General features: G+C 45.8%; 1 protein-coding gene across 1 annotated transcript in view; it reads left to right on the forward strand.

Moving 5' to 3' along the window:
* Window positions 1-3039: 3039 nt before the first annotated feature.
* Window positions 3040-15360, forward strand: part of LOC106588105 (solute carrier organic anion transporter family member 3A1) — a 73118-nt gene continuing 60797 nt past the window's right edge. The window contains exons 1-2 of the mRNA XM_082969872.1: window positions 3040-3601; window positions 13524-13983. Of these exons, the coding sequence (XP_082825998.1) occupies window positions 3446-3601; window positions 13524-13983 (616 nt within the window). The 5' untranslated portion in view covers window positions 3040-3445. The remainder of the gene's footprint in view (window positions 3602-13523; window positions 13984-15360) is intronic.

Here is a 15360-nt window from a genome sequence, read left to right on the forward strand (position 1 = left end):
GTCTGCTGCAGGAAAACATATGTGTTATGGCTTTACACCCCCTGCTATAATGGCTTTACACCCCCTGCTATAATGTGGATAAAGAGTTACCTGTCTAACAGAACACAGAGGGGGTTCTTTAATGGAAGCCTCTCCAACATAATCTAGGTAGCATCAGGAATTCCCCAGGGCAGCTGTTTAGGCCCCTTACTTTTTTCAAACTTTCTAACGACATGCCACTGGTTTTGAGTAAAGCCAGAGTGTCTATGTATGCGGATGACTCAACACTAAACACGTGAGCTACTACAACGACTGAAATGACTGCAACAATCAACAAAGAGCTGCAGTTAGTTTCAGAATGGGTGGCAAGGAATAAGTTAGTCCTAAATATTTCAAACTAAAAGCATTGTATTTAGGACAAATCATTCACTAAACCTCAACTACATCTAGTAATAAATAATGTGGAAATTGAGCAAGTTACCACAAAGAGGGACTTTGAAAAATTACAATTGGTTCAGAACAGGGCAGCACGGCTGGCCCTTAAATGTACACAGAGAGCTAATATTAATAATGTACATATCAATCTCTCATGGCTCAAAGTAGAGGAGAGATTGACTTCATCACTAAGAAGTGTTGACAAGCTGAATGCACCGAGCTGTCTGTTTAAACTACTAACACACATCTTGGACACCCATCCATACCCCACAAGACATGCCACCAGAGGTCCCTTCACAGTCCCCAAGTCCAGAACAGACTATGGGAGGCACACAGTACTACATAGAGCCATGACTACATGGAACTCTATTCAAATCAAATTTCATTGGTCACATACACATATTTAGCAAATGTTATTGCAGGTGTAGCAAAATTCTTGTGTTCCCGGCTCCTACAGTGCAATAATATCTAACAATTCACAACAATACACACACATCTGAAAGTAAAAGAATGTAGTTAAGAAATGTATTAATATTAGGACGAGCAATGTTGGAGTGGCATTGACTACAATACAGTAGAATACAGTATATACATATGAAATGAGTAAAGCAGTATATAAACATTATTAAAGTGGCCAGTGATTCCATATCTATGTATATAGGGCAGCAGCATCTAATGTGCTAGTGATGGCAATTTAACGGTCTGGTGGCCTTGAGATAGAAGCTGTTTTTCAGTCTCTTGGTCCCAGCTTTGATGCACCTGTACTGACCCAGCCTTCTGGATAGTAGCGGGGTGAACAGGCCATGGCTTGGGTGGTTGATGTCCATGATGATGTTTTCATCCTTCCTGTGGGGCGGCCCGTCAGGAAGTCCAGGACCCAGTAGCACAGGGCGGGGCTCAGACCAAGGGCCCCGAGCTTAAAGATGAGCTTGGAGGTTACTATGGCGATGAAGGCTGAGTTTTAGTCAATGAACAGCATTCTTACAGAGGTATTCCTCTTGTCCAGATGGAATACGGCAGTTTGCAGTGCGATGGTCGATTGTATCGTCTGTGGATCTATTTAGGAGGTAACAGATGCAAGCAGTAGAATCCGATTTAGAAAACAGATAAAAATACACCTTATGGAACAGCGGGGACTGGGAAGAGACACACACACACACACAAGTACACACACACGCATACGCACACACACGTACATTGTAATATTGTTGTATGGTGGTATTATACAGTTTGTATTGTAGATATGTAGTGGTGTAATATTATATGATGTACTGTTTTATCTTTTGTTTTATGTGTGAGGTAAGTGCCTTAATGTGTTTGGACCCCAGGAAGAGTAGCTGTTGCCTTGGCAATGAGGATCCCTAATAAATACAAATAGAAATTTAGAAAATCAATACTTGGACATAATCAAATTGTATTTGTCACATGGGCAGAATACAACAGGTGTTGCACCGTGAAATGCTTACTTACAAGCCCTTAACCAACAATTCAGTTCAATAAATATATTTACTAAATAAAATAAATTAAAATATAAAATAAAAAGTAACACGATAAAATAACAATACCGAGGCTATATACAGGGGGTACCGATACCCAGTTGGAGGTACAGGTTAGTCGAGGTAATTTGTACATGTAGGTAGGGGTAAAGTGACTGCATAGATAAGAAACAGTGAGTAGCAGCAGTGTACAAACAATGGGTTGGAATGTAAATAGTCTGGATAATCTCGTAAAGTTTAATATAGTCAGGAATGGATGGACTACTTCAATTTAAGATGTGAGAGAGATGTAAGAGAGAGCAGAGAGATAGAGACATGGGCAGAGAGAGGGAGAGAAATGGGCAGAGAGAAAGTGAGAGAAATGGGCAGAGAAAGGGAGAGAAATGGGCAGAGAAAGGGAGAGAAATGGGCAGAGAAAGGGAGAGACATGGGCAGAGAAAGGGAGAGAAATGGGCAGAGAAAGGGAGAGAAATGGGCAGAGAAAGGGAGAGAAATGGGCAGAGAGAAAGCGAGAGAAATGGGCAGAGAAAGGGAGAGAAATGGGCAGAGAAAGGGAGAGAAATGGGCAGAGAAAGGGAGAGAAATGGGCAGAGAGAAAGTGAGAGAAATGGGCAGAGAAAGGGAGAGAAATGGGCAGAGAGAAAGCGAGAGAAATGGGCAGAGAAAGGGAGAGAAATGGGCAGAGAAAGGGAGAGAAATGGGCAGAGAGAAAGCGAGAGAAATGGGCAGAGAAAGGGAGAGAAATGGGCAGAGAAAGGGAGAGACATGGGCAGAGAAAGGGAGAGAAATGGGCAGAGAAAGGGAGAGAAATGGGCAGAGAAAGGGAGAGAAATGGGCAGAGAGAAAGTGAGAGAAATGGGCAGAGAAAGGGAGAGAAATGGGCAGAGAAAGGGAGAGAAATGGGCAGAGAGAAAGTGAGAGAAATGGGCAGAGAGAAAGTGAGAGAAATGGGCAGAGAAAGGGAGAGAAATGGGCAGAGAGAAAGCGAGAGAAATGGGCAGAGAAAGGGAGAGAAATGGGCAGAGAGAAAGCGAGGCAGAGCGACAGAGCTTGAGGGTGGTGTTTTGGTGCAGGTAACCCAGCTACACTGAGAGAGGTGGCTACGTAGTAACGCAACACGTACCGCACGGCGTGTGATCATTGCATTTCTCTGTGAACAACAACCTGCACGATATGGAGACCTGGATTCCGACTGTCCGCTGTTATGGAATCTGATCATTACCGCGGTCAGAGATATCAACATACCGTCGGCGGAAAAAAACAATGTCCTTCAACGTTAAGTTTGATGAGGGGCGTTCATTCCTGCTGGAGCTGAGTCGACACTCCAGGGATGTTTAGAAGCCTTCCGGACCCACCAGTCCAATAAGGTCTTCAGAATAATGTATTTCCGTTTGCCGAGCGTGTTTATGGTGTGTGGACATACTGTAGCAGGTTAATACTCCGAGCCGGCTGGTGACAGCAAGTTCTCCTGCTATTCGACGACGTTATCATTAGACTGGATCTGTGTAGCTTCCAGCCGGTCCTTTTCCGAAAGGATGCAGGTAAAACATCAGATCTGTCCGGAGAGGAGTACCGAAGACCTCGAACACGATGATAACCAGAAACATACTTCATGTTTTTCTAATATCAAAATATTTCTAGTCTCGGAATGTGCGTTGATGCTGGCGCAGGGGACGGTCGGCGCCTATCTGGTAAGTTTATCATGCGATGTGGACTGTAGAAACCGTGACGTTAGGTCAAGTGGCCCTTACACACGGAGCTCGCCAGACTCAACGTTCACGCACAACAATATCGCCAGGCGATGTTGTTTTTGGTGTTCACATGAAATCAGGCTCATATCACACGGATACTTCTAATGTTCACTGTCTATTGATTTATAACGCATACGGATCAGGCCAAGAGACTGCACCAGTAGAATGGTTTGGCACGACACGTCACAACTCTCAGACAACGTTTTTGACCGGTTCACCAGATCACATCTGGTCTCAATATAAAATGTGTTTTTTTTGACGGCAGTTGGGCCGCATCTTCTAAACAGATTCCGGGCCTCTGTCATCAGGCAGCAGGTATTCACCAATGGAGCACCAGCATCACTTGGCCAATACTGTATTTATGACGGGCCTCATCAGTATTAACCTGCAGATAAACCAACACTGCTTTTGAATATAACTGTTGGAACTAGCTAGGGCTATGATAGCATGGTGCATAATAGGATGGTGCGTAATAGGCCTAGACTTGTTGAATAACTATTGTCGTACTACCAGACCCCCCCCCCCCCCCCCCCCCCCTAATTCCAGTTCACATATTTTCAATAATGCAGATGTGAGCAATTTGATTTGAGGTGTTAGGCTGGTCTGTAGTCCAGTGCTTAGTGTCCCTTCATGTCCACGCCCCCTAACCACAGGTGGTGGAAAAAGTACCCAATTGTCCCTTCATGTCCTTTCATGTCCCTTCATGTCCCTTCATGTCCTTTCATGTCCCTTCATGTCCCTTCATGTCCTTTCATGTCCCTTCATGTCCTTTCATGTCCCTTCATGTCCCTTCATGTCCTTTCATGTCCCTTCATGTCCCTTCATGTCCCTTCATGTCCCTTCATGTCCTTTCATGTCCCTTCATGTCCCTTCATGTCCTTTCATGTCCCTTCATGTCCTTTCTTCATGTCCAATTGTTATACTTGAGTAAAAGTAAAGATACCTTAACAGAAAAAGTCACCAAGTAAAATCCTACTTGAGTAAAAGTCTAAAAGTATTTTGTTTGAAATATACTTAAGTATCAAAAGTAAATGTAATTGTTAAAGTATACTTAAGTATCAATAGTAAAAGTATAAATAATTTAAAATTGGGTTGGTCAGAAGTTTACATACAATCAATTAGTATTTGGTAGCATTGTCTATAAATTGTTTAACTTGGGCCAAATGTTTCAGGTAGCCTTCCACAAGCTTCCCACAATAAGTTGGGTGAATTTTGGCCCATTCCTCCTGACAGAGCTGATGTAACTGAGTCAGGTTTGTAGGCCTCCTTGCTTGCACACGCTTTTTCAGTTCTGCCCACAAAGTTTCTACAGGATTGAGGTCAGGGCTTTGTGATGGCCACTCCAATACCTTGACTTTGCTGTCCTTAAGCCATTTTGCCACAACTTTGGAAGTATGCTTGGGGTCATTGTCCATTTGGAAGAGCCATTTGCGACCAAGCTTTAACTTCCTGACTGATGTCTTGAGATGTTGCTTCAATATATCCACGTAATTTTCCTTTCTCATGATGCCATCTATTTTGTGAAGTGCACCAGTACCTCCTGCAGCAAAGCACCCCCACAACATGATGCTGCCACCCCCGTGCTTCACGGTTGGGATGGTGTTCTTCGGCTTGCAAGCGTCCCCCTTTTTCCTCCAAACATAACGATGGTCATTATCGCCAAACAGTTCTATTTCGGTTTCATCAGACCAGAGGACATTTCTCCAAAAAGTACGATCTATGTCCCCATGTGCATTTGCAAACCGTAGTCTGGCTTTATTATGGTGGTTTTGGAGCAGTGGCTTCTTCCTTGCTGAGTGGCCTTTCAGGTTATGTCGATATAGGACTCGTTTTACTGTGGATATAGATACTTTTGTACCTGTTTCCTCCAGCATCTTCACAAGGTCCTTTGCTGTTGTTCTGGTTACTATAGTGTCAGAATACTGGCTAGGCCAGAGAGCTACCTAGTTACTATGGTGTCAGAATACTGGCTAGGCCAGAGAGCTACCTAGTTACTATGGTGTCAGAGTGCTGGCTAGGCCAGAGAGCTACCTAGTTACTATGGTGTCAGACTACTGGCTAGGCCAGAGAGCTACCTAGTTACTATGGTGTCAGAATACTGGCTAGGCCAGAGAGCTACCTAGTTACTATGGTGTCAGAGTACTGGCTAGACCAGAGAGCTACCTAGTTACTATGGTGTCCGAGTACTGGCTAGGCCAGAGAGCTACCTAGTTACTATGGTGTCAGAGTACTGGCTAGGCCAGAGAGCTACCTAGTTACTATGGTGTCAGAATACTGGCTAGGCCAGAGAGCTGCCTAGTTACTATGGTGTCAGAGTACTGGCTAGGCCAGAGAGCTACCTAGTTACTATGGTGTCAGACTACTGGCTAGGCCAGAGAGCTACCTAGTTACTATGGTGTCAGAATACTGGCTAGGCCAGAGAGCTACCTAGTTACTATGGTGTCAGACTACTGGCTAGGCCAGAGAGCTACCTAGTTACTATGGTATTAATCTAGAGCTGTATTTGTAGACCTAGTTACTATGGTATTAATCTAGAGCTGTATTTGTAGACCTGGTATCTATGGTATTAATCTAGAGCTGTATTTGTAGACCTAGTATCTATGGTATTAATCTAGAGCTGTATTTGTAGACCTGGTATCTATGGTATTAATCTAGAGCTGTATTTGTAGACCCAGTTACTATGGTATTAATCTAGAGCTGTATTTGTAGACCTGGTATCTATGGTATTAATCTAGAGCTGTATTTGTAGACCTGGTATCTATGGTATTAATCTAGAGCTGTATTTGTAGACCTAGTTACTATGGTATTAATCTAGAGCTGTATTTGTTGACCTAGTTACTATGGTATTAATCTAGAGCTGTATTTGTAGACCTGGTATCTATGGTATTAATCTAGAGCTGTATTTGTAGACCTGGTATCTATGGTATTAATCTAGAGCTGTATTTGTAGACCTGGTATCTATGGTATTAATCTAGAGCTGTATTTGTAGACCTAGTTACTATGGTATTAATCTAGAGCTGTATTTGTAGACCTAGTTACTATGGTATTAATCTAGAGCTGTATTTGTTGACCTAGTTACTATGGTATTAATCTAGAGCTGTATTTGTAGACCTGGTATCTATGGTATTAATCTAGAGCTGTATTTGTAGACCTGGTATCTATGGTATTAATCTAGAGCTGTATTTGTAGACCTGGTATCTATGGTATTAATCTAGAGCTGTATTTGTAGACCTAGTTACTATGGTATTAATCTAGAGCTGTATTTGTAGACCTAGTTACTATGGTATTAATCTAGAGCTGTATTTGTTGACCTAGTTACTATGGTATTAATCTAGAGCTGTATTTGTAGACCTAGTTACTATGGTATTAATCTAGAGCTGTATTTGTTGACCTAGTTACTATGGTATTAATCTAGAGCTGTATTTGTAGACCTGGTATCTATGGTATTAATCTAGAGCTGTATTTGTAGACCTAGTATCTATGGTATTAATCTAGAGCTGTATTTGTAGACCTAGTTACTATGGTATTAATCTAGAGCTGTATTTGTAGACCTGGTATCTATGGTATTAATCTAGAGCTGTACTGTAGTAGGGTGTTACTACTGTAATAGTACTGTAGTGTACTGTAATACTATACTCCCATGGCCATAGTCCTATAGTGGGGTGTTACTACTGTAATAGTACTGTAGTGTACTGTAATACTATACTCCCATGGTCATAGTCCTATAGTGGGGTGTTACTACTGTAATAGTACTGTAATAGTACTGTAATACTCTACTCCCATGGCCATAGTCCTATAGTGGGGTGTTACTACTGTAATAGTACTGTAATACTCTACTCCCATGGCTGTAGTCCTATAGTGGGGTGTTACTACTGTAATAGTACTGTAGTATACTGTAATACTATACTCCCATGGCCATAGTCCTATAGTGGGGTGTTACTACTGTAATAGTACTGTAGTATACTGTAATACTATACTCCCATGGCCATAGTCCTATAGTGGGGTGTTACTACTGTAATAGTACTGTAATACTCTACTCCCATGGCCGTAGTCCTATAGTGGGGTGTTACTACTGTAATAGTACTGTAGTATACTGTAATACTATACTCCCATGGCCATAGTCCTATAGTGGGGTGTTACTACTGTAATAGTACTGTAGTATACTGTAATACTATACTCCCATGGCCGTAGTCCTATAGTGGGGTGTTACTACTGTAATAGTACTGTAGTATACTGTAATACTCTACTCCCATGGCCGTAGTCCTATAGTGGGGTGTTACTACTGTAATAGTACTGTAGTGTACTGTAATACTATACTCCCATGGCCATAGTCCTATAGTGGGGTGTTACTACTGTAATAGTACTGTAATACTCTACTCCCATGGCCGTAGTCCTATAGTGGGGTGTTACTACTGTAATAGTACTGTAGTATACTGTAATACTATACTCCCATGGCCATAGTCCTATAGTGGGGTGTTACTACTGTAATAGTACTGTAATAGTACTGTAATACTCTACTCCCATGGCCGTAGTCCTATAGTGGGGTGTTACTACTGTAATAGTACTGTAATACTATACTCCCATGGCCATAGTCCTATAGTGGGGTGTTACTACTGTAATAGTACTGTAGTGTACTGTAATACTATACTCCCATGGCCATAGTCCTATAGTGGGGTGTTACTACTGTAATAGTACTGTAATACTATACTCCCATGGCCATAGTCCTATAGTGGGGTGTTACTACTGTAATAGTACTGTAGTGTACTGTAATACTCTACTCCCATGGCCATAGTCCTATAGTGGGGTGTTACTACTGTAATAGTACTGTAGTACTACTAGGACAGGTTAATGCTGCTGCTACTGCTGTTGTTATTACAGTAGAATACTGTTAGAGATGGGACCTACTGTAGTTAATGACCACAGGACAGGTTAATGCCCTCTCCCCCACACTACATAGACAGATAGCCCTCTCCCCCACACTACATAGACATATAGCCCTGTCCCCCACACTACATAGACAGATATCCCTCTCCCCCACACTACATAGACACTACATAGACAGATAGCCCTCTCCCCCACACTACATAGACACTACATAGACAGATAGCCCTCTCCCCCACACTACATAGACACTACATAGACAGATAGCCCTCTCCCCCAAACTACATAGCACAGATAGCCCTCTCCCCCACACTACATAGACAGATAGCCCTCTCCCCCACACTACATAGACAGATAGCCCTCTCCCCCACACTACATAGACAGATAGCCCTCTCCCCCACACTACATAGACAGTTAGCCCTCTCCCCCACACTACATAGACAGATAGCCCTCTCCCCCACACTACATAGACAGATAGCCCTCTCCCCCACACTACATAGTACAGATAGCCCTCTCCCCCACACTACATAGACACTACATAGACAGATAGCCCTCTCCCCCACACTACATAGCACAGATAGCCCTCTCCCCCACACTACATAGTATAGATAGCCCTCTCCCCCACATGACATAGACATATAGCCCTCTCCCCCACAGACAGATAGCCCTCTCCCCCACACTACATAGTATAGATAGCCCTCTCCCCCACATGACATAGACAGATAGCCCTCTCCCCCAAAGACAGATAGCCCTCTCCCCCACACTACATAGACAGATAGCCCTCTCCCCCACAGACAGATATCCCTCTCCCCCACACTACATAGACACTACATAGACAGATAGCCCTCTCCCCCACACTACATAGACACTACATAGACAGATAGCCCTCTCCCCCACACTACATAGACACTACATAGACAGATAGCCCTCTCCCCCACACTACATAGCACAGATAGCCCTCTCCCCCACACTACATAGACAGGTAGCCCTCTCCCCCACACTACATAGACAGATAGCCCTCTCCCCCACAGACAGATAGCCCTCTCCCCCACACTACACAGACAGATAGCCCTCTCCCCCACACTACATAGACAGATAGCCCTCTCCCCCACACGACATAGACAGATAGCCCTCTCCCCCACACTACATAGACAGGTAGCCCTCTCCCCCACACTACATAGACAGATAGCCCTCTCCCCCACACTACATAGACAGATAGCCCTCTCCCCCACACTACATAGACAGATAGCCCTCTCCCCCACACTACATAGACAGATAGCCCTCTCCCCCACACTACATAGCACAGATAGCCCTCTCCCCCACACTACATAGTATAGATAGCCCTCTCCCCCACACTACATAGACAGGTAGCCCTCTCCCCCACACTACATAGACAGATAGCCCTCTCCCCCACACTACATAGACAGGTAGCCCTCTCCCCCACACTACATAGACAGATAGCCCTCTCCCCCACACTACATAGACACTACATAGACAGATAGCCCTCTCCCCCACACTACATAGACAGATAGCCCTCTCCCCCACACGACATAGACAGATAGCCCTCTCCCCCACACTACATAGACAGGTAGCCCTCTCCCCCACACTACATAGACAGATAGCCCTCTCCCCCACACTACATAGCACAGATAGCCCTCTCCCCCACACTACATAGACAGATAGCCCTCTCCCCCACACTACATAGACAGGTAGCCCTCTCCCCCACACTACATAGTATAGATAGCCCTCTCCCCCACATGACATAGACAGATAGCCCTCTCCCCCACAGACAGATAGCCCTCTCCCCCACACTACATAGACAGATAGCCCTCTCCCCCACACTACATAGACAGATAGCCCTCTCCCCCACAACAAATAGACAGATAGCCCTCTCCCCCACACTACATAGTACAGATAGCCCTCTCCCCCACACTACATAGTACAGATAGCCCTCTCCCCCACACTACATAGACAGATAGCCCTCTCCCCCACACTACATAGTACAGATAGCCCTCTCCCCCACACTACATAGACACTACATAGACAGATAGCCCTCTCCCCCACACTACATAGACAGGTAGCCCTCTCCCCCACACTACATAGACAGATAGCCCTCTCCCCCACACTACATAGACAGATAGCCCTCTCCCCCACACTACATAGCACAGATAGCCCTCTCCCCCACACTACATAGACAGATAGCCCTCTCCCCCACACTACATAGACAGATAGCCCTCTCCCCCACACTACATAGACACTACATAGACAGATAGACCTCTCCCCCACACTACATAGACAGGTAGCCCTCTCCCCCACACTACATAGACAGATAGCCCTCTCCCCCACACTACATAGCACAGATAGCCCTCTCCCCCACACTACACAGACAGATAGCCCTCTCCCCCACACTACATAGACAGTTAGCCCTCTCCCCCACACTACATAGACAGATAGCCCTCTCCCCCACACTACATAGACAGATAGCCCTCTCCCCCACACTACATAGACAGATAGCCCTCTCCCCCACACTACATAGACAGTTAGCCCTCTCCCCCACACTACATAGACAGATAGCCCTCTCCCCCACACTACATAGCACAGATAGCCCTCTCCCCCACACTACATAGTACAGATAGCCCTCTCCCCCACACTACATAGACAGATAGCCCTCTCCCCCACACTACATAGACAGATAGCCCTCTCCCCCACACTACATAGACACTACATAGACAGATAGCCCTCTCCCCCACACTACATAGACAGATAGCCCTCTCCCCCACACTACATAGCACAGATAGCCCTCTCCCCCACACTACATAGTACAGATAGCCCTCTCCCCCACACTACATAGACAGATAGCCCTCTCCCCCACACTACATAGTACAGATAGCCCTCTCCCCCACACTACATAGACAGATAGCCCTCTCCCCCACACTACATAGACAGATAGCCCTCTCCCCCACACTACATAGACACTACATAGACAGATAGCCCTCTCCCCCACACTACATAGCACAGATAGCCCTCTCCCCCACACTACATAGACAGGTAGCCCTCTCCCCCACACTACATAGACAGATAGCCCTGTCCCCCACACTACATAGACACTACATAGACAGGTAGCCCTCTCCCCCACACTACATAGACAGATAGCCCTCTCCCCCACACTACATAGACACTACATAGCACAGATAGCCCTCTCCCCCACACTACATAGACAGGTAGCCCTCTCCCCCACACTACATAGCACAGATAGCCCTCTCCCCCACACTACATAGACAGGTAGCCCTCTCCCCCACACTACATAGACAGGTAGCCCTCTCCCCCACACTACACAGACAGATAGCCCTCTCCCCCACACTAAATAGACAGATAGCCCTCTCCCCCACACTACACAGACAGATAGCCCTCTCCCCCACACTACATAGACAGATAGCCCTCTCCCCCACACTACATAGCACAGATAGCACTCTCCCCCACACTACATAGTACAGATAGCCCTCTCCCCCACATGACATAGACAGATAGCCCTCTCCCCCACAGACAGATAGCCCTCTCCCCCACACTACATAGACAGATAGCCTTCTCCCCCACACTACATAGACAGATAGCCCTCTCCCCCACACGACATAGACAGATAGCCCTCTCCCCCACACTACATAGTACAGATAGCCCTCTCCCCCACACTACATAGACAGATAGCCCTCTCCCCCACACTACATAGTACAGATAGCCCTCTCCCCCACACTACATAGACAGATAGCCCTCTCCCCCACACTACATAGTACAGATAGCCCTCTCCCCCACACTACATAGACAGATAGCCTTCTCCCCCACACTACATAGACAGATAGCCCTCTCCCCCACACTACATAGACAGATAGCCCTCTCCCCCACACTACATAGACAGGTAGCCCTCTCCCCCACACTACACAGACAGATAGCCCTCTCCCCCACACTGCATAGACAGATAGCCCTCTCCCCCACACTACATAGACAGATAGCCCTCTCCCCCACACTACATAGTACAGATAGCCCTCTCCCCCACACTACATAGACAGATAGCCCTCTCCCCCACACTACATAGACAGATAGCCCTCTCCCCCACACTACATAGTACAGATAGCCCTCTCCCCCACACTACATAGACACTACATAGACAGATAGACCTCTCCCCCACACTACATAGACAGGTAGCCCTCTCCCCCACACTACATAGACAGATAGCCCTCTCCCCACACTACATAGCACAGATAGCCCTCTCCCCCACACTACATAGACAGATAGCCCTCTCCCCCACACTACATAGACAGATAGCCCTCTCCCCCACACTACATAGACACTACATAGACAGATAGCCCTCTCCCCCACACTACATAGACAGATAGCCCTCTCCCCCACACTACATAGACAGATAGCCCTCTCCCCCACACTACATAGACAGGTAGCCCTCTCCCCCACACTACACAGACAGATAGCCCTCTCCCCCACACTGCATAGACAGATAGCCCTCTCCCCCACACTACATAGACAGATAGCCCTCTCCCCCACACTACATAGTACAGATAGCACTCTCCCCCACACTACATAGTACAGATAGCCCTCTCCCCCACACTACATAGTACAGATAGCCCTCTCCCCCACACTACATAGACACTACATAGACAGATAGCCCTCTCCCCCACACTACATAGACAGATAGCCCTCTCCCCCACACTACATAGACAGGTAGCCCTCTCCCCCACACTACACAGACAGATAGCCCTCTCCCCCACACTACATAGACAGATAGCCCTCTCCCCCACACTACATAGACAGATAGCCCTCTCCCCCACACTACATAGTACAGATAGCCCTCTCCCCCACACTACATAGTACAGATAGCCCTCTCCCCCACACTACATAGACACTACATAGACAGATAGCCCTCTCCCCCACACTACACAGACAGATATAACGTTGTGTTGTGTTTCTATTCCAGGTGAGTGTTCTGACCACCCTGGAGCGCCGCTTCAACCTGCAGTCCGCCGACGTGGGCGTGATCTCCAGCAGCTTCGAGATCGGCAACTTGGCCCTTATCCTATTTGTCAGCTACTTCGGCGCAAAAGCCCACCGTCCGCGTCTGATTGGCTGCGGGGGCCTGGTCATGGCGCTGGGCGCGCTGCTCTCCGCCCTGCCAGAGTTCCTGACCCACCAGTACGAGTACGAGGCCGGGGACGGGTGGCACGCTGAGGATGGGAGAGATGTGTGCTCCAACATGACCAGGACTGAGGGCAGAGACTCTGCCTTCCTGTGTGGGAACAAGTCCAACACCAACATGATGTACCTGATGCTGATAGGGGCCCAGGTACTGCTGGGGTTCGGGGCTACGCCGGTACAGCCTCTAGGGGTGTCCTACATAGACGACCACGTCAAGAGGAAAGACTCCTCTCTGTATATAGGTGAGGATATCAGCCTTATATAATATACATATTAATAACTGTCACGTTCTGAATCCTCAAATTCCCTGTCATAAAGGAGCCAAGGCGCAGCGTGCCGGTAATTCCACATCTTTATTGAAGGAAACCGAAACCAAAACAATAAACAGTTACGCAGTAAGAAACGTAACGCACTGTGCCGTAAACACTCACAGAAAATAATAATTACCCACAAACACAGGTGGGGAAAAGGGCTGCCTAAGTATGGTTCCCAATCAGAGACAACGATAAACAGCTGCCTCTGATTAGGAACCATACTCGGCCCAAAACAAAGAAATACAAAAACAACATAGAAATACAACACATAGAATGCCCACCCCAAGTCACACCCTGACCTAAACAAACAGAGAAAAACGACTCTCTCAGGTCAGGGGCGTGACAATAACAGAACAACTTGTTACTCCTCTCTGTATATGAAGTAGGACCACACGCATTAGGAAGAAAGTATTGAGTCCTCTCTATACTGTATATAGAGGTCAGCCTCTTCAGCGTCTCATCCCGTCACCGGGATCAAAATCCAGCGAAAAATCATATCGCCAATTAGCATTAAAAAAAAATCATAATTTAAAAAAAATTAATTTTTTTTTTTTTTTTTTTTTTTTATAGATACACCTCTCCTGAATCGACCCACGTCGTCCGATTTCAAAAAGGTTTTACAGGAAAAGCAAATCATTAGATTATATTAGATGAGTCCATCGTAAAAAGCAGCTTCATAGCCATTTTCCGACCAACCACTTGCATCACATATAATCAAAAAACAGCTAAATGCAGCACTAACCTTTTACAAACTTCATCAGATGGCACCCCTAGGACATCATGTTATACAATGCATGCATTCTTTTGTTCAATAAAGGTCATATTTATATATAAAAACAGCATTTTACATCTCTGTCTGAGGTTGACTACATAATTTCCCCTCAAAAGCGTCCCGGTAAACAATGCTACATTTCCCTAAATTACTATCCTATAACGATTTTTTAAATTTATATTGTCAATCTAACATTTATAGATGAATATCTCTTGAGAACACCCGTCATACCAGATTTTAAATTAACTTTACTGGGTAATCACATTTTGCGATAAAAGGAGATGCGATACTCAGAAAATTAGCTAATATACAGAGCTCGGCGCCATCTTGGAAACAATCGCATGTCACATCTCATCTTGTATAATATTGTCAATAATCGCCTACCTTTAGTTGTCTTCATCAGAAAGCATCCCAGGTCCACAACAGATGTATTTTCGGTCAAAAAGTCCATACTTCACGTTCCATTAGCCTGATGTTGGTAGCGCGTCCTATGGCTCTCTCCAAGCGCAGGGCTGAAGTTCCGGATAAAATGC

The sequence above is a fragment of the Salmo salar genome, chromosome 26 (assembly GCF_965601325.2).
Source record: "Salmo salar chromosome 26, fSalSal1, whole genome shotgun sequence".
In the NCBI taxonomy this organism is placed as follows: domain Eukaryota; kingdom Metazoa; phylum Chordata; class Actinopteri; order Salmoniformes; family Salmonidae; genus Salmo; species Salmo salar.